General features: G+C 52.9%; 1 protein-coding gene across 1 annotated transcript in view; it reads left to right on the top strand.

Moving 5' to 3' along the window:
* Window positions 1-18,538, top strand: part of suclg2 (succinate-CoA ligase GDP-forming subunit beta) — a 70,988-nt gene extending 52,450 nt beyond the window's left edge. The window contains exons 10-11 of the mRNA XM_023794027.2: window positions 12,560-12,680; window positions 17,738-18,538. Of these exons, the coding sequence (XP_023649795.1) occupies window positions 12,560-12,680; window positions 17,738-17,853 (237 nt within the window). The 3' untranslated portion in view covers window positions 17,854-18,538. The remainder of the gene's footprint in view (window positions 1-12,559; window positions 12,681-17,737) is intronic.
* Window positions 18,539-19,163: the final 625 nt, after the last annotated feature.

Genomic DNA, 19,163 nt, shown 5'->3' with positions numbered 1-19,163 from the left:
CAGGAAGGACCTCTGGCAGGTCATGGAAAGCAGGAAGGACCTCTGGCAGGTCATGGAAAGCAGGAAGGACCTCTGGCAGGTCATGCAAACTGCCCACACATAGAGGCGGCAGCGAATTGGCTGCCTTCAAGATCACTGTCGCTGTAATTGGCTTTTCGAAGCCATTGTCACGCAAAGCATTTGTCTGATCTGTGCACCTCTTTACCTCTGTAATGGAAAGATTGTGGACTTGAGCTGCGATTATAGAGCAGGACTGTGAAGACCAGGACTGTGAAGACCAGGACTGTGAAGACCAGGTCTGCTGTGCTGAGAAGGAGAGCTGCCTGCTAATTGTTCAGGGTGTTTCAGTGCAGGGCTCTGATTTGCCGTCGCCTTGCGGGTGAAGCCATTGCATTTATGTTTGTGGACAGCAATGTTCAGTCTGTCGCCCTGAATGAACACTCCCCCAATTAGCCCTGGAGTTACTCCCTCACGCCTCCTTATTCCCCTTGGGGCGTGACACCCATCGCCGCCCCCCCACGGTCCCGATGTGCTTAAGCAGCCATGATGTACCTGCATTTGCGGCCTAACAATGTGGCTCATTCTTTCTGCTGGGAAGCTGTATAGCTGTACAGACACTCATGGGAGGGGGGTCCTCCTCAACATGAGGAGACGGGACCAACTAGTCAGATGTCTTGGTCCCACCTCCTCTACAACCTGATTGGTTATCTGAACCAATAATTTTTTTCTGCTCACAGAACATTTTTGTGTAAGTAAATCTCCTATTAGCTGTACGTACGCCAAAGAGCACAGCTTCACCACCTACAGAGCAGAGTTGGGGTACAGTCTGCTTACTTATCGTGAGTCCCAACCTGGCTATTCGGTGTGAGCTAATAACCCCCCCGGCCGACCTCACCTTCCATGGCTGTCTCGTTTGCCCATCGTCTGTAAATGATCGATAGTGACAGCCCATGTTCTTTTCGTACCACTGATTTGGTGTGACGTGGATGCCAAGTCTGCCACGTCCTTCACCTTTCTGCTTATTCATCACCAGTTCTCCCTGAATGCAGCATGAGGAGCTGCAGTCTAGCTGAAGCCTGCACCATAGCTGGAAGCTGAAGTGTGGCCCTTGAAGCGCTGAATAGGTATTTGTTGCAGAAGTACACAGATCACTGTGGAATTGCGGCGGCGGCTGCGGTCCCGGACCTTGGAGGTGGCAGCTTACATGGATTAGCATATCGAGCCCGAGATCCTCGGTCTGCATGTGACAGAGCACGCTTCCCCCGTTAAGAGGCCGGCATGCTGGACACCCCCGTGGATGCGGATGGCCTGTTTGGGGATTAGTTCTCTGCCGGCTCCTTGCTGTGGGTTGATAAAGCCTCTTATGATTCCATTTTTCAGGCTCCCATAAGGGCCTGTCTGCCCATGGGCAGCGCTGCTCTGTTTGGAGTACAGAAGTGATTACAGCGTCCATCAGTGGCCAGAAAGGCCGGCTTCAGACCAAGATTGATGTTTGACAGAATAATTAGAAAACTGTCCTGCTCTGTAATCACTGGAGCTCATCTTCAGAACTTCCCTTCAGCTGCCAATGCCTGGGCAGAGCGCAGTGCGGGGGGGGTTAAATGTTTACTTGCCCAAAACGGCTACTGGGAGAATGAATCGAAGAGTTGGCCCAGATCAGCCAGTCCTGCAGAGTGTCCCGTCACTGCCGTGGGCCACTCGACGTGCCCCAAGTAAGAAGGGGGAGGATGTTTCCAACTCATCACATGTGTCTGCTGGTGAGCTTTTAATTGGCGATCGTTTGTGGGCCTTGTCTTCAGTCGCCAGTTGGCACGGCGTTACCTTGTGTCCGGTTCCATCCCTAGGGCCTTATCTTTGCTGGCATGAGATGCATGATCCCACAGAGGCCCATGTGAAGCTTCCTTCCAAATTCCCTCTTAGTCTGAGCCAAGACATGATGCTGCTTCGCCTTTTCAGTAACACGGGGTCTCCTGTTTGCCTTTTTAATAACGTGGGGACTCCCGGTTGCCTTTTCTGTAACGTGGGGACCCCTGGATGCTTTTCTGGTAACGCGGGGACTCCCAGTTGCCTTTTCGGTAATGCGGGGACTCCTGGACGTTTTTTTTTTTTTGATAATGTGGGACTCCCAAACACTTTTTCAGTAATGCGGGGACTCCTGGATGCTTTTTTGGTAAAGCGGGGACTCCCGGTTGTCTTTTTGGTAAAGCGGGGACTCCCGTTCCTGTCTCTCAATGCCTGTGGTGCCCGGTGACCTCATGCTTAACTAAAAGGGTTCCAGAACATTCCACCACTATATTTATCCAAATATAATTTTGAGAAATAAAATCCTTACCGCTCCAGCCTTCATTCCCTAGTTCTTGATATTCATCCAGGGTTTCCCCGCCCCCCATTTGGAAGAGAGATTAGCAGTATGCGCATCCTATCATTTTTCAGATTACTCATTTAGTCAGTGCCGAGTCACACCAGGATCATCGTGTTTTGGAAAACCGGGTGTTCAGGCCACCGGATGGACAAATTAGCGAGCTTAAAGGGAGTTACTTTTAGGGAGACCCAGCAGACAGGATAATGCTCCATCAAACCAGATTTCATCTCTCTAGATTTAAAAGCTTTTAAAGGTTATTTTCCCAGTAAATTACCCTTGATGCTTAAACTGTATTGGAGTATGTTTTTTGAGTTCTTCTGTGCAGTTTTCTTTAATGTTTTGTTGTGAATGGAGACTCGTCGGAAAGTGATACGTCTCTAAGTGTTAGCCACGGTCTAAAGATTCCCCACAAATCTGTTTTAAGCCGAAGCGGGCCAAAAGCGCACGCCTCACGAGATCAAAGCGCCGCGCCTTGCCTGGCACGAGAGCCAGCCGTGGTGGCGGGCACTCTTTACAGGGAGGGGGGGTGCTGGGGGTATGTCTTTGCAAATGGGGTGAGGGTCCAGCCGCCGGTCGCATCTCTGAAAACGTGCAGATGCCCTTTATATGCCTCATTGACTTCCAAGATCAGGTGCACTCTGAATTAGAACCATTTGGATAATTGACCTTCTGTGTGAATACATTTCAATAAATTAAATCCGACTGGCCGCATAGCGTCACAAACAAAGTGAAGTCTTTGCCTTTCATGTGTGGCTGGGGTCTGGACTGCCTGGTTTCCAAGGTGATCACGCATGCCATTGTGGGCTATTTTGGAAAATAATTAAAAAATAACTGCATCTGAAAGTACCTTTCTGTTAAGGAATTGTCGTAGCTGTTAGCTTTAAGTTCAAGAGCATGTTAATTCCTCAGTTTTTGTATGTTGAATGAAGGATGGCTCTCTGCCCGTCAGCATAGTCACTGTTCTTGTGACTGAAACCTGTAATCTGCTGTTTTGACCGGCACTGTAGTGTCCTGGTTGCCTTCAGTCTGTGGGCCAGCCCCCGACATCTGGTGAGCCAGATGTTTTCATGGTGCAGTGGCAGCTGTTTATAATTTAAAGTGTTGGAGCCCGGTAACTACGCACTTTAACTGTCATGCCCCCTGCTGCCATTAGGGGTGAATAGCAGCGTGTTTGCTCTGGGCCTGGCCGTTTCTGCTCTGCAGCCTATAGCCCGGAGCCTCCATCTGTGGTTTGCCCAGAGTGTACCTCTGCTCGGGCTACGCCCAGTTTGGATGCCTTGCCTCCATCTTGCAAAGGCTGCTTACTTCTGCAGGGATTATTTTCGGAATCTCATACCTCATTGTGTCGTCCCACCGGCACCACCTGGGTCTTGCCATCTGACAGTTGTCCGTCGGCTCTTTGCGAATCAGCAGAATGTCTCTGGCCTGGCTTCCGCTGGATGAGTGGCGTGTCGGCTGTGATGTGGGCATAACTGCCTGAACGGAGACCTGGCCCAAGGCTCATGTGTCTGTAGAGGTGTGCTGCACAGGCGTTTCTGCACAGGCGTGTCTGCATAGGCATGTCTGCTTTGGTGTTTCTGCACAGGCATGTCTGCGTAGGCATTTCTGCATAGGCTTGTCTGCGTAGGCATGTCTGCTTTGGCGTTTCTGCACAGGTATGTCTGTGCAGGCATGTGTGTGTAGGCATTTCTGCACAGGCGTGTCTGCATAGGCATGTCTGCTTTGGCGTGTTTGCAGAGGTTTGTCTGCTTTAGCCTGTCTGCGTAGGCGTATCTGCTTTGGCCTGTCTGCGTAGGCATGTCTGTGCAGGCATGTGTGCGTAGGCATTTTTGCACAGGCGTGTCTGCATAGGCATGTCTGCTTTGGCGTGTTTGCAGAGGTTTGTCTGCTTTGGCCTGTCTGCGTAGGCGTGTCTGCTTTGGCCTGTCTGCGTTGGCGTGTCTGCGTTGGCGTGTCTGCGTGGGCGTGTCTGCGTAGGCGTGTCTGCTTTGACTGCATTTTTCAGTGCATTCTGTATGGGTGACACCCTGGGCATCATCCTTTCTGTGTGTCCCTTGCTCTCTCCATCCATCTCTCTCTCTCTCTCCCTCCCCATCTTTCCTTCTGTTGTGTTTATCTTGAATTTTCAAACTTTTTTGTTCCATTCCGCTTCTCTCTGGTGGATTTAATTCACCTACATCTCAGTCTTCCCCAGTGGGCTGTGGCCACCCAGCCTGCGATGGCATTTCGCACTCCTCACTGGGGGGGCCGTGGCGCGGCTTGACCTCACTGCGCAGAGGGGGTTTTCCGCTCCTGATGCCTGTGTCGGTATACGCAGCAGCAGATGAGACTAATTAGACATATACCTAATAATGCTAATTAGCTATAAACATGTGCTTGCGTACTGGAGAGGCGGTAATGATGACACACTTCATCTCTGTTCACCATCATGTCATGCCTGTGAAATGCAAACTTCCTGGTCATTTAACTGTTAACGAGCATGTAATAATCGGCTGGGATCTGGGTTGGGGCCTCTCCGTGTGTGTGTGTGTGTGTGTGTGTTTGTGTGTGCGTGCGTGCGTGCGTGTGTTTGTGTGCGCGTGTGTGTGTGTGTGTGTGTGTGTGTGTGTGTGTGTTTGTGTGTGCGTGCGTGCGTGCGTGTGTGTGTTTGTGTGTGCGTGCGTGTGTGTGTTTGTGTGTGCGTGCGTTTGTGTGTGCGTGCGTTTGTGTGTGCGTGCGTGCGTGCGTTTGTGTGTGCGTGCGTGTGCGCATGTGTGTGCGCGTGTGTGTGTGTGTGCGTGTGTGTGTGTGTGTGCGTGTGTGTGTGTGTGCGCGTGTGTGTGTGTGTGTGTGTGTTTGTGTGTGCGTGCGTGCGTGCGTGTGTGTTTGTGTGTGCGTGCGTGCGTGTGTTTGTGTGTGTGTGTGTGTTTGTGTGTGTGTGTGTGTGTTTGTGTGTGCGTGCGTGCGTGTGCGCGTGTGTGTGTGTGCGTGTGTGTGTGTGTGTGCGCGTGTGTGTGTGTGTGTGTGTGCGTGTGTGTGTGTGTGTGTGTGTGCGCGTGTGTGTGTGTGTGTGTGTTTGTGTGTGCGTGCGTGCGTGCGTGTGTGTTTGTGTGTGCGTGCGTGCGTGTGTTTGTGTGCGCGTGTGTGTGTGTGTGTGTGTGTGTTTGTGTGTGTGTGTGTTTGTGTGTGTGTGCGTGCGTGCGTGCGTGTGTGTGTTTGTGTGTGCGTGCGTGTGCGCATGTGTGTGCGCGTGTGTGTGTGTGTGTGTGCGTGTGTGTGTGTGTGTGCGCGTGTGTGTGTGTGTGTGTGCGCGTGTGCGTTGGCACTATGGTCACTGAGTTCTGCAAAGTGGTCTCTCCACATCCTAACCGGCAGCTGCCCCCCCCAGACACACATCGCCGTTCCTGCTTTGATTGGCTTCCTTTCTGGAGCTACTGCCCTTTCCCGATCACGGACTGACCTGGGATCAGTTTGATGAAAAGGTTGGGGGGGGGGAGGGGGCATCTCTCATGTAATTCCTGAAACAAAAATATCAGGTGCTGCCGTTGCCCCCATCTTTTTGTGTTTAACCCTGTGGCAGCGGCGCGATGGCTTCTGGGGGGGGGGGGGGGGTGGGCTGCATCGCCCTTCCCTGGGTACATCCGCCCCCGCTGAGCAGACCACTGAGCCGCACGTGTGCTTGCTAACGCTGTCGTGTGCACACACTCGTGCAGCGGCGCCTCGCACAGTCAGCTATACCGGTGTGCCGGTGAATGTACCCCCCCCTGCTGACGAGGTCCTCCTCATTTCCCGCTTTCTGCTTTGGAACGTGTGCTGCAGATTGGGGTGCCACTGTCGGGATGCGCTCGCAGCCTGACAATGCCTCACCTCCTTCACTGTGGGCGGGGGGGCGGGGCGGCGGGGCCAGGCGGGGGGGGGGGCATGCTGTCACGGCTCAGCAGCCCAGGTAATTATTTCACTCTTATCCTCTTCGCCAGGCCCAATCGTGCCTTTCAATGGGAGCCAGACCCCCAGTGTCATCTCGCGGAATAGTAAGGGGGGGGGTCAAAACCCAAACCACGTCCGGCTTGGGGAAGGGAGGAAGACCGGAAATCAGGGGGATGAACTTGTTGTTTTATATTTTTACAGAGTAATGATTCAGCAAACACATTTATTCACGGCTGGCAGCAGTGCTTATAGAGAAGGCTTTACGGTACCACAGTGGCACGTTCTTCTGTCCCCCTAGAACAGCGCAGGAGCACCTCTGTTTCACACACACTCACGCACACTCACACACACTCACTCGCACACTCACACACACTCACACGCACACAGTCACTCACACTCACACACACACAGAGGTTTATGATTGTACCTTGTGGGGAGACTCTATTTTACACTCTAATCCCAGTATGACGACCCTAACCCCCACCCAGCCCTAACCCTAACCCTAACCCTAACCCCTAACCCTAACCCTAACCCTAACTCTATTTTACACTCTAATCCCAGTATGACGACCCTAACCCCCACCCAGCCCTAACCGTAACCCCCACCCAGCCCTAACCGTAACCCCCACCCAGCCCTAACCGTAACCCCCACCCAGCCCTAACCGTAACCCCCACCCAGCCCTAACTTTAACCATAAGTAACCAAACAAAATATGAGACTTCTGGCATTTTTACTTTTTTGATTGCATTCATAAATCACATAAAAAAACAGGTTTTTATTACATTGTGGGGGACACTTGGTCCCCACAAAGTAATATAACCCTAATCCACACATGGGGTGGGGGCTGCTTCTGTGCACTCCATCGTTAACACATGCAGACAGCATGGAACACCATGAACCCCCCCCCCACTAATCTGTGTGAATGTGACAGCCAAAAACGCTGGCTTGCTTTCTGCTGTTTTACTCTCTGGAAGCCCCCCCCCCCATAAAGCCCAGCATGGCACAATAGGACCCCCCTGCTGGCACACATCTCTCACATATTCCTGTGATGCACTTTAACCTTTGACCTCTAGAGAATGGTAATGGTGCCTCTCATCCCCGCGTTGTATCTGTAAGTTGAGCTGGTGCCGTTTGCAGGCTGGATGCTTAAAGGTCACGCTGGTAATTAAATTGTGTACCTTTGCATTTTGGGACGAGCCGTTCCGGGCCGAAGGTGTATTTAAATGGGAGCCGCAATTGATTGGGCCAGGCTTTTAATCGGCGTGAGCGTGGGCCCGACGGAGCGACCTGCTCTGCCTTCCCCTGTCCCCCCATTCATCAGCCTGACAGCCAACGCGTCCGCTCACCGCTACGCTGAGCAAGAGGGGGCGGGGCAGCTGGGGGCGCTTTGAGCAGCGTGGGTGGGGGGGCGCCGCAGGGGGCATTGTGAGCGGCATGGGTAGGGGGGCGCTGCTGGGGGTGCTGCGAGGAGCGAGGGTGGGGGTGCTATGCAAGGGGTGCTGCGAGGGGCGGCGGACTCCAGCCACTCTCGTAACCGGCCGTCCACACGGGGGGGGGGAGGGCCGTCCACATGGGGGGGGGAGGCCCCCGCCCTCTCATAACCAGCCGTCCACATGGGGGGGGGAGGCCCCCGCCCTCTCGTAACCAGCCATCCACATGGGGGGGGGAGGCCCCCGCCCTCTCGTAACCAGCCGTCCACATGGGGGGGGGAGGCCCCCGCCCTCTCGTAACCAGCCGTCCACATGGGGGGGGGAGGCCCCCGCGCTCTCGTAACCAGCCGTCCACATGGGGGGGGGAGGCCCCCGCGCTCTCGTAACCAGCCATCCACACAGCAAAACACTGAGTTCATTCAGAAGCCTGCACTCCCACTGCCGTTTAATCTTTTTCTTCAGCAGCTTTGGACTCTGATACAGCTGTACAATGAAACATACTTTAACACTAAATTCTGGATTAGAGGAATGCTTTCTGCTGATAGTCTGCCTAACAGAGAGGCAGCCGGAGAGTGTGGGGCCACCCCCCGCAGCCTGGCCTCCGTTTGATCTCTCCTGCCCTCTAGTGGACATTTGGCAGTAGCCTTTTCACCCGAGGATGTTGCTGTAGGGGTGCACTGGGGTACATGGCAGGGCCTGCTGATTGGTTGCCGCTGAGCTTGTGTTACGTTGTGCAGAGGAATGGAGAATTAAACTGCAACATTACTGGTGAGTGTGTATGTGCATTGGGGTTTTTGTAACTTTTTTTCTTGAGTGTTTTGTTACTGTATATTAATCAGCACTTTGTCTTGTGGCGTTAAGTTGACTGCACTGTGTTCAGTGTCCCGTGCAGCATGTTCTGCGCATGCTTCGTGCTTCCTGGCACAGGCTGCATAGCCGCTGGGACCGTGCGTCAGATAGCTGGTTTGTGGAAGGCAGACGAGGCAAGCGAGTCTCCGCCTACGTTTCTGCTACCCGACTCGCCTTTTGCCCGGGTGTTACCCGCGTGCGGCTGCTGTCACTGTCTCCGCCTGCGTTTCTGGTACCCGACTCGCCTTTTGCCCGGGTGTTACCCGCGTGCGGCTGCTGTCACTGTCTCCGCCTGCGTTTCTGGTACCCGACTCGCCTTTTGCCCGGGTGTTACCCGCGTGCGGCTGCTGTCACTGTCTCCGCCTGCGTTTCTGGTACCCGACTCGCCTTTTGCCCGGGTGTTACCCGCGTGCGGCTGCTGTCACTGTCTCCGCCTGCGTTTCTGGTACCCGACTCGCCTTTTGCCCGGGTGTTACCCGCGTGCGGCTGCTGTCACTGTCTCCGCCTGCGTTTCTGGTACCCGACTCGCCTTTTGCCCGGGTGTTACCCGCGTGCGGCTGCTGTCACTGTCTCCGCCTGCGTTTCTGGTACCCGACTCGCCTTTTGCCCGGGTATTACCCGCGTGCGGCTGCTGTCACTGTCTCCGCCTGCGTTTCTGGTACCCGACTCGCCTTTTGCCCGGGTGTTACCCGCGTGCGGCTGCTGTCACTGTCTCCGCCTGCGTTTCTGGTACCCGACTCGCCTTTTGCCCGGGTGTTACCCGCGTGCGGCTGCTGTCACTGTCTCCGCCTGCGTTTCTGGTACCCGACTCGCCTTTTGCCCGGGTGTTACCCGCGTGCGGCTGCTGTCACTGTCCCCGCCTGCGTTTCTGGTACCCGACTCGCCTTTTGCCCGGGTGTTACCCGCGTGCGGCTGCTGTCACTGTCTCCGCCTACGGTTCTGGTACCCGACTCGCCTTTTGCCCGGGTGTTACCCGCGTGCGGCTGCTGTCACTGTCTCCGCCTGCGTTTCTGGTACCCGACTCGCCTTTTGCCCGGGTATTACCCGCGTGCGGCTGCTGTCACTGTCTCCGCCTGCGTTTCTGGTACCCGACTCGCCTTTTGCCCGGGTGTTACCCGCGTGCGGTTGCTGTCACTGTCTCCGCCTGCGTTTCTGGTACCCGACTCGCCTTTTGCCCGGGTGTTACCCGCGTGCGGCTGCTGTCACTGTCTCCGCCTGCGTTTCTGGTACCCGACTCGCCTTTTGCCCGGGTGTTACCCGCGTGCGGCTGCTGTCACTGTCCCCGCCTGCGTTTCTGGTACCCGACTCGCCTTTTGCCCGGGTGTTACCCGCGTGCGGCTGCTGTCACTGTCCCCGCCTGCGTTTCTGGTACCCGACTCGCCTTTTGCCCGGGTGTTACCCGCGTGCGGCTGCTGTCACTGTCTCCGCCTACGGTTCTGGTACCCGACTCGCCTTTTGCCCGGGTGTTACCCGCGTGCGGCTGCTGTCACTGTCTCCGCCTACGGTTCTGGTACCCGACTCGCCTTTTGCCCGGGTGTTACCCGCGTGCGGCTGCTGTCACTGTCTCCGCCTGCGTTTCTGGTACCCGACTCGCCTTTTGCCCGGGTGTTACCCGCGTGCGGCTGCTGTCACTGTCTCCGCCTGCGTTTCTGGTACCCGACTCGCCTTTTGCCCGGGTGTTACCCGCGTGCGGCTGCTGTCACTGTCTCCGCCTGCGTTTCTGGTACCCGACTCGCCTTTTGCCCGGGTGTTACCCGCGTGCGGCTGCTGTCACTGTCTCCGCCTGCGTTTCTGGTACCCGACTCGCCTTTTGCCCGGGTGTTACCCGCGTGCGGCTGCTGTCACTGTCTCCGCCTGCGTTTCTGGTACCCGACTCGCCTTTTGCCCGGGTGTTACCCGCGTGCGGCTGCTGTCACTGTCTCCGCCTGCGTTTCTGGTACCCGACTCGCCTTTTGCCCGGGTGTTACCCGCGTGCGGCTGCTGTCACTGTCTCCGCCTGCGTTTCTGGTACCCGACTCGCCTTTTGCCCGGGTGTTACCCACGTGCGGCTGCTGTCACTGTCTCCGCCTGCGTTTCTGCTACCCGACTCGCCTTTTGCCCGGGTGTTACCCGCGTGCGGCTGCTGTCACTGTCTCCGCCTGCGTTTCTGGTACCCGACTCGCCTTTTGCCCGGGTGTTACCCGCGTGCGGCTGCTGTCACTGTCTCCGCCTGCGTTTCTGGTACCCGACTCGCCTTTTGCCCGGGTGTTACCCGCGTGCGGCTGCTGTCACTGTCTCCGCCTGCGTTTCTGGTACCCGACTCGCCTTTTGCCCGGGTGTTACCCGCGTGCGGTTGATGTCACTGCTGCTCTCTGTGTTTCCAGTGCCATACTTGTCTCTCACTCAGGTTCCACCTCTCTAGAGGACAGATGTGCGGATGAAGCGCCCACTGCTATTTGGCAGGTATCATTTACAGATGACAGTGACAGACCGGCTCCACTTGACCACCCCCCCACCGCCATCCCCGCTGTCCGACAGTTGGCGTTCGTTAATGTGTGACCTTGTGGTGGCTGGAGGCTCGTGGAAAGACGTCAGTGGATGGGGGGAGCAGCATGGGGGTGTCTGTGTCGGGCCCCCCCCCCCATTCCTACATGATCATTCCTATGCCAGTGGCAGCATACACAGCAGAGTAAGCAGCTCTACTTGAGCCTGATCCCTGTAATCTCCATTTATTAATCTGCCACCCCAGCGGATGTTCCTCTGAAATCTGCTGCCTGGGATGTTGACCCCCGGAACCGTAAGGGAGGGTTTGGATTCTGGAAACCTTGTTTGAAGCATCATGTCGCTCGGTATCGTTAGAGATGCCATGATGTTTGGTCAGCATGAAGGCAGAGCTAATGGCCTGTGACTGTTTAACATGCCTGCTGCCTATTGGCTAACATTTAGCATGTCCGCTGCCTATTGGCTAACGTTTAATATGCCCGCTGCCTACTGGCTAACGTTTAACATGCCTGCTGCCTATTGGCTAACGTTTAGCATGCCCGCTGCCTACTGGCTAACGTTTAACCTGTCTGCTGCCTATCGGCTAACAGCAAAGGTGGCAACTGCATTAGAGAGCCTTCATCCCCCCCCTACACATCACTGTGGCCTGAGCATTTGAGCCTATCGCCCCCCCCCCCTCCCCTCCAGCACAGAGCCAGTCTGGGTGCCTTTTCCATCAGGGATGGAAATCGACAGGAGGGTCGATGAGCATGAGCGCATGACCTGGCTTCGTTCCCATCAATGACCTTCGACCCCCGTCCCTGCTGGGTTCATAAGGGAGTCCTGTCATGTGACACCTTCCCCGGCACCCGTGCGTGTGGCAGCTGCGTGTGGCTCTCAGTGACCAAATGAGCGCTCGCCTGTGATCAGATCCCCCATAAATCCCTGGAGACCCCCGGAAGTCTGCGATCCCTGCTTGGAACGTGAATCTGCTGCATGCCGCCTTCTGCTCTGTGTGACAGCTTAACGCAGATAAACAAACACAGAATTAATCCCGTTAACTCCCCCGGATGTTTGCCGTTTGTCTGTAAACCTGATTGTAAGCTTGGGGTGCAAACATATAACAGTTACCATTTTCAAGGAAGTTAAATCGTTTATATGATTGATTTATAGTCATTTTTGTTTATTGTGGATGGAAAATTTAGAAGCCTGTGTTACATCGGAACATCTCCAGCTCTTAATTGGACAATGAGACCCATTCTGACAATGCTGACATTAACGGACTGATTACCGAAGGATGTGGGTGCCTTCATACACTCCTCCGGAAAGTTCTGGCCTGATAGCTTCTGTCTCCACTGGCTCTCTGCTGTCCGCCACTTTCATCCAAGGCGGGTCGCTGCAGAGATGCACTTGGGTTTTCCATCGACAGTTGACCCGTTTTAGACCCCAGCAGGGGTGATTTTTGTTTGTACTTCTTTGTGAGAGGAGCCAGGTCAGTTCCCTGGTCGCCAGCCCCCCCAAATCGTCACTAACTGCATGTGTTTGGTGTGCAGGTGGAGGCCATCCTGGTCAACATCTTTGGTGGCATCGTGAACTGCGCCATCATCGCCAACGGTATCACCAAGGCGTGCCGTGAGCTGGGGCTGAAGGTGCCTCTCGTCGTCAGGCTGGAGGGTGAGTATGCCGGGGGGGTCCTCAGCAGCGCCTGTCTGCGCTGTGCTCTATTATGGCCCTGTGGGCCGCTGCTTTCTCCAGTGGGGGGGTCTCAGGGAGGTGTGGGATCTTTGTCGGGGGAGGGTCTTTCTCAGGGGGCAGAACTCTTTAAGTTACAGGGCCCTGCTGGATCGTTAACAGTGCCCACACTCTTTCTTGCTTGTTTAATACCCCAGTTCCAGACGACTAAATGACTCTCTTCCTGCACTGTATCCCCATTGCGCCCTACATTGGCCTTAAGCCCGGGGATTAACAGCTTTGCCTGACACTTTACCTGCACTGCATCTCCACTGTACCACACACTGGCCTTAAGCCCTAGGGACTCGCAGCTTTAACTGACACTCCACCTGCACTGGATTCCCACTGTGCCCCACATTGACCTTAAGCCCTGGGGTTGCACAGTTTTGACTGACGCTCTCCCTGCACTGGGTCCCACTGTGTCCCACACTGGCATTAAGCCGTGGTGATTCACAGCTTTCCCAGCTCATTCTTTGGGGGTTATTGCCAGTATGTGTGGTCCCTGGGACCAGCCAGGTGAACCGGATGTGAGATTTTGTGGGAGACGGTGGCCACACTTCCTCAACACTGGAACCATTTTTATTTTACTATTTTAAGTTTAAACTTTTTATGCTGAAGGCATATAACAAGGCCATATACCAAAATTTGCCTTTTTCAAATGCTCACTGCTAGTGAAAGGTCGCAGATTTTGGCTTCTCGAGTGTTTAATCTGAGCTCGAACTCTGCAGTCGACGAGGGTGGCATCAGAATGCGGGATTGCCAGGCTGAATCGCAGCTTCCTTTGTCATGGCGTAATGCCAAGCTGTTCCGCGGAGGGATGGAGCCGGGATTATGCCTGCTGCTGTTAATTGGCCGCGATGTTTGGGTTCGCGAGTCGGGGGGCTTTTCATGAATTCCTTTTGATGAGGCTGGTTCAGAGGTCTGACCCGGGGCCCTCGCGCTCTGTGCTAAAGGCAGACAGGGGGGCCTTTCGTTACTGCAGCCGGATTGGAATGCGCGCTATGATCCGACATCAGCGTTTCGGGCTCCCGGACCCAGCCGTGCGCAGCCGGGTGTAGGTAGGGGCCCGGTGCTAATTATATGATGTGTACACAGACACACACCCACGTGTGCTCTGGGAGGAGCGGCTGTGCATTGTGACTGCGGCGAGGTGTTCATTTGCTCAGTGACTGAACTTTCCCTGAACATTCCCTTACTCCCCTTGTCTTTGACAAAGATGACCGAATTGGGTCACTTGTGTCACTTGGGCTCCTCTTTTTTTTTTTTTTTAAAAGACATTTTTGGAAGTAATTATTTGTATCGATTTGCAGTTAATAAGTCATTTCGTCGCCGTCTGTCTAAATAGAGGCAATTTTCCCCTTAAAAGGGCGTTGGGAGGATATTACGCTTTTCTGTAGATGATTAAAACACTTTTGATCCCAAGGTCAGGCGATAATGACTCCTTGAGTCCTGACAGGGTCATTACAGCTGTAATTGAGTTATCTCCTGCCGTGGGCAGTGAGGAGAGGCTCACAAGCTTGGGGGGGGGGGGGGGAATAGGAGACCCCTCCCTTGCTGTTCCCGTTATGATGGACTCTGGGCAGCCATCTTCGGAGAAGCCTATTAGGATGGAGGGCTGTTGACCAGCACACTGTCACTGCCAGCGAGGCGGTGAGTCTGTTCTGGAACATTCCCCTCCGGAGCAGCAGCTGGGATGGGGGCGGGGGGTGTCAGGCTGCAGGGATTAAGACTATGCTGTTGCATTAGTCCCATGACTCCCTCACGCCTGTAGAAGGAGTGGGCTAGAAGAATGTCCTGTACTTGCATTAATAGGTTATACAGACAGTTTTGTGGGCAGGACAAATCGAGATCTTTTCATAAGGACAGACCTCCCCTCCCTCTCCCATTCATGTTATAACTAAAGCAGAAATCTGCACGTTTTATGACGTCCGGCAGCAGTCAGCGGACAGTGGAGGACGTGCTCACTGCCATACCGGGTGGGAACATTGCAGACGGTCTCTAAGCAGGTCTTTGGCAGCACCTAGTGGTGATTGCTTGACTTGCACTCTGTAATCAAACGCACACTGCCCCCACCAGGCCAACGAGCTCACTAACTCAGCCAAGTGTTTGTTTTTTGTCTCTTTTAATGCACACCCATGTTTCTCTTCTGCATCCCTGTGTCGTGAGCTCGGCTGAAAGGGCGTTTTTCTCCGTGTCTCAGTGAGGAATTAGCTTTCGTCCCAGTGCCGTGGTTTGCTGACTGAAGTTTATTATTTTTGCCCTGCAATCGCCATTGGTCTAAATTCAATTAAGTGGGGTGTAACTTAAAAAAAAAAAGAAAATGTGTAAAGGAGTTGAAAGGGAAACTTATTTTCTTAAAATGGGGATTAATATTTAATGCCAAGACAGTGTCAGTGCTCTGTACAGGATACATCTCTATCCTCCCTGGCACACTAATTAAATTAAACACTCCGTCGTTAGAGCTGAGTACCAGGGACGTGTTCTAAATCCTTATTGTTTTTGGACGGATGAATGGCGAGAGATGAGATATTAGCGGCTAAGTGCTGCCGGTAATGGGATTCCCTGTGAAACGGCTATTGATTAAAGCACATGGGCCATGGAGATCTAGGATATCACCCAGGATCTTAATTACGCGCCTGCAACCTGCGAGGCTGATCCGTCACTCCGCTAGGTATTGAGGCATACTTAACTTAACTCTTCGGTTGCGGACAAGGGGACGTGACGCAAATCAGGTATGTGGCTGCAGTCACTGGCTACGTTCGAATTCAGGGGCTGCATCCTTCTACGTCTGCATTCGAAGACTGAAGGTGTCAGCGATGCGACAAGGCTGTCCGATTTCGAAGGCTCCTTCAAATACGGTAGAGAGATTCTCTTCCCGCTCCATGAAGGATTCACCTGGTGGATCTTTCGCAGCCCAACATATCCCCAGATTAAGGTACAGTGGGTGTGTCCCGGCTAGGCGATAGCAGCTTGCGGAATAGCAGGTGACACAAACAGGAAGTTACCGGTAAGCCAGAACGTCCCATTTAACGCTTTCTGTTTGACCTGCGGACCACGTCCTTCGAAGGACACAACCGCTGGCCACAGGGACCTCAAATGGGTGAGGTCACGTCAGGTCACAGATGTGGCGACGATACCAGCATGCATGGACATATGGGGGGGGGGAGTCACCCATGTGCTCTCAGTGGTAGCTGTGTACATAGGGTTAGCAACCCCCCCCCTCCTCTGGGCCGTGCTCATAGAGCAGAACGTCGGGCGATTCAGTCAAGCTGCGCTCACCTGGCTCCGACAGAACGCATCCTCCAAACGGTCGGCTCAGCAGTGACCCCCTCCCCCTGCCCGCCCAACCTGGGAGGGCTCTTTTGCTGAATTTACCAAACCGTTAGAGCCGTTCGTGCAGAAGCTGCCCTGCTCCGTGACGCTGCCGTGGCCCTCCTACGGTTTGCTGACATCATTATTTCTTTACTGTGACAAATTTTTTTACTTTTGAGGACTTGGCAGTTTTTTTGTCGTGGCAGAAAGATGGTGGGTTTGCTAGCAAGACTCCAAACATAATTGTATTCTGATTTGCTCAGCTTGCGTGGCTCTCGAGATCAGTGTCCTGCTTTGAGGGACTGAAACTCAGGTACCGCAGAGATATGAGAGGGTCCCACTTTTTCTAGCCGCAAACAGAATGTTTGTTTATGCATTTTAATCTCCCCATATGTTTGTTAGTAAGAATGGCATCAGGGAAATGAAGAAAATGTTTGTTCAACTGGCGTGAGTTTGTTCGTTCGACAGGCATTTGTTCATTTGGCAGGTGTTTGTTCATTTAGCAGGAGTTTTTGTCCAGCAGGTGTTTGTCTGACAGGTACACTGCCCGGCCAAAAAAAAGTCGCCATTTCAGTATTGGACTACTGTTAGCTTTATGATTATGGTGCACATTTGTCATGGCATTGTTTCCACAAGCTTATGCAACATCTCACCCTTTATTTTAATCCAGATCTGCATTCATTTTTCACCGAGATCCTGTATTGACAAGTGAGTTGAACCACTCCATAAAGCCTCCTTTATCACATCCCAAAGACCTTCAATGAGGTTAAGATCATAACTCTGTGAAAATGATTCCTCATGCTTCCTGAACCACTCTTTGACAATTTGAACCCAATGAATCTTGCCATTCTTGTCCTGGAATATGCCCATGAAAACGGGGAAGAAAAAATCCATTGATGATGGATGGAGGTGTAACCTGGACATTCAGTAGATTCAGGTACTCAGCTGACTTTACTTTATTGCTGCATAACGTTGCTGAGCTGTAATAATGACCCAGCAGGCTCTAAAGTATTTGCTTATATAAATTCAAATGGTGACTTTTTTTTGGCCGGGCAGTGTATTTTTGTTTGTTTGTCCGGCTGGTGTTTTTGTTTGTTCGGCAGGTGTTTTTGTTTGCTGGTACATTTGGCAGTCGTCCTTTCAGCTGTCCCGCTTATCTGCCTCAACCGATTTGAAGAGGAGTCTTGTGTCAGCTGGCCTCTGCGACCGCACTGTTACTCGCCGCAGTGACACTGAGCTGCTGCAGTTTGGTTTCTGCTTTCCCAGGGGATGCGTTGAGCGTAACGATATTTGTGCGCCGCTGATAAGGACCAAAGATCTTACTCACTAATCATTTCACGGCCTGGTACCTTGACATTGGAAGCACACGCTGGAGCCCCTGCGTCTTTACACCATGTCCTACAGTACACTGGCACAATTATTAAGGAAATCGATTGTGAACCGTGTCAGACTGCCGGCACAAATACCCTCCTCTGCCCAGTTAATTTGTGAGCGTTACCTTGAAAGCCTTGTAAACAAGCCGATTTACATGATAGACTATTGCAGTAAATAAGGTAAAAGCAGCAAGCGGACAGCTAATCGCCGTTTACGTCCCAGTTAGGTTTTGAGTGTGGTGTTGCAGTGGATTTGGACAGTTGGATCCCAGTTAAATATGACTTGGCTGGTTGTTTTTGTCTCCTGTCACTCAGGCACCAATGTGCAGGAAGCCAGACGGATCCTGAGTGAAAGTGGGCTGCCCATCGTGAGCGCCAGTGACCTGGATGATGCCGCCAAAAAGGCCGTGGGCAGCATCGGCAAGAAGTGAGCCGCCCGCGGCCCTGTGCCACCTACACCTACCTCCACGGGAACCGGCCTGTCGACGTGAAGAACGCCTCCACCCACATCACACTACTGCCAGTGCTGACACCATCCCCCCCCCCCCCCCCGAGGAATTTATTTTTGCCATAATGATTAAAAAAAAACATGAATTTAAATCATATAAGCATTCCAGGTGTACTACTTTTCTTTCAAAAAGATCATTGGTAAATGGATAGAGTATAAAAAAAAAAATGCAAGCTTGTGGAATGTGCAGCTGCGTTTTCCTGCGTGAGAAGCACTGTGGTGAGGCTTAACAGTGCGTCTTGGCAGGAGGTTAGCATACCGCTAACGCTCTTACCCGGTGTGTGAACCTGCTCTGTCCTGCCAGCACACTGTTTTTGCCATGAGTGAAGAAATAAACTCTCGGTGCCTTAAAGATTTATGTTAAACAAACCTAAACTAAATTACTTTCATGAGAGACTCCTGAATATCATTTTTAAAAAGCTCTCAAATTGATTTTTTACTATTGTAATTCCAGTACTTTGTCCATAATCTGTATCCGTGGTCAGGTGCCTGTATCGTCCAGGAAGATGTGATAAGTGCCAGAATACTCTGCGTTTTCATTTGGAAGCATCTAACCGTGTTTGTTTGGAAGGTGACTTATTAAAGTGGTGTGTTTTGTTTTCTTTTAATCCTGGATGTGTTTTGTGCTCTGTTCTATTTTAAAAGAGAAGGAAGCGAGTCGGATTTGCACCATAACCGTGCTATCAGTCGCCTCCACGGTCGTGCTCCAGGTTTGTCGGAACAGTGAATGCTTTGTGCTCCTAACATGGAGAAATGGACCAGCCATTGATTTGTGGGTGACGGAAGCAAGAAGATGGAAAATGTTTTCAGTGCCTTTATGGGATTTGTTCATTCTTAAGGCAAATCTAAAAAAGAGGTGGTTTTATTACAGTCTCTCTCTGTGATCCGCACCCTAAACCCCAAAGTGACATTCTGTGCAGAGGAAAAGCAGGCCAGGCTCATACTGCTTTCCTTACTCTCCTGGGTTACTCTGCAGAGGAAAAGCAGGCCAGGCTCATACTGCTTTCCTTACTCTCCTGGGTTACTCTGCAGAGGAAAAGCAGGCCAGGCTCATACTGCTTTCCTTACTCTCCTGGGTTACTCTGCAGAGGAAAAGCAGGCCAGGCTCATACTGCTTTCCTTACTCTCCTGGGTTACTCTGCAGAGGAAAAGCAGGCCAGGCTCATACTGCTTTCCTTACTCTCCTGGGTTACTCTGCAGAGGAAAAGCAGGCCAGGCTCATACTGCTTTCCT

The sequence above is a fragment of the Paramormyrops kingsleyae genome, chromosome 8 (genome assembly GCF_048594095.1).
Source record: "Paramormyrops kingsleyae isolate MSU_618 chromosome 8, PKINGS_0.4, whole genome shotgun sequence".
NCBI classification, from domain to species: domain Eukaryota; kingdom Metazoa; phylum Chordata; class Actinopteri; order Osteoglossiformes; family Mormyridae; genus Paramormyrops; species Paramormyrops kingsleyae.
Note: the sequence above shows the minus strand (reverse complement) of the source record. Positions and strands in the feature narration are given on the sequence as shown.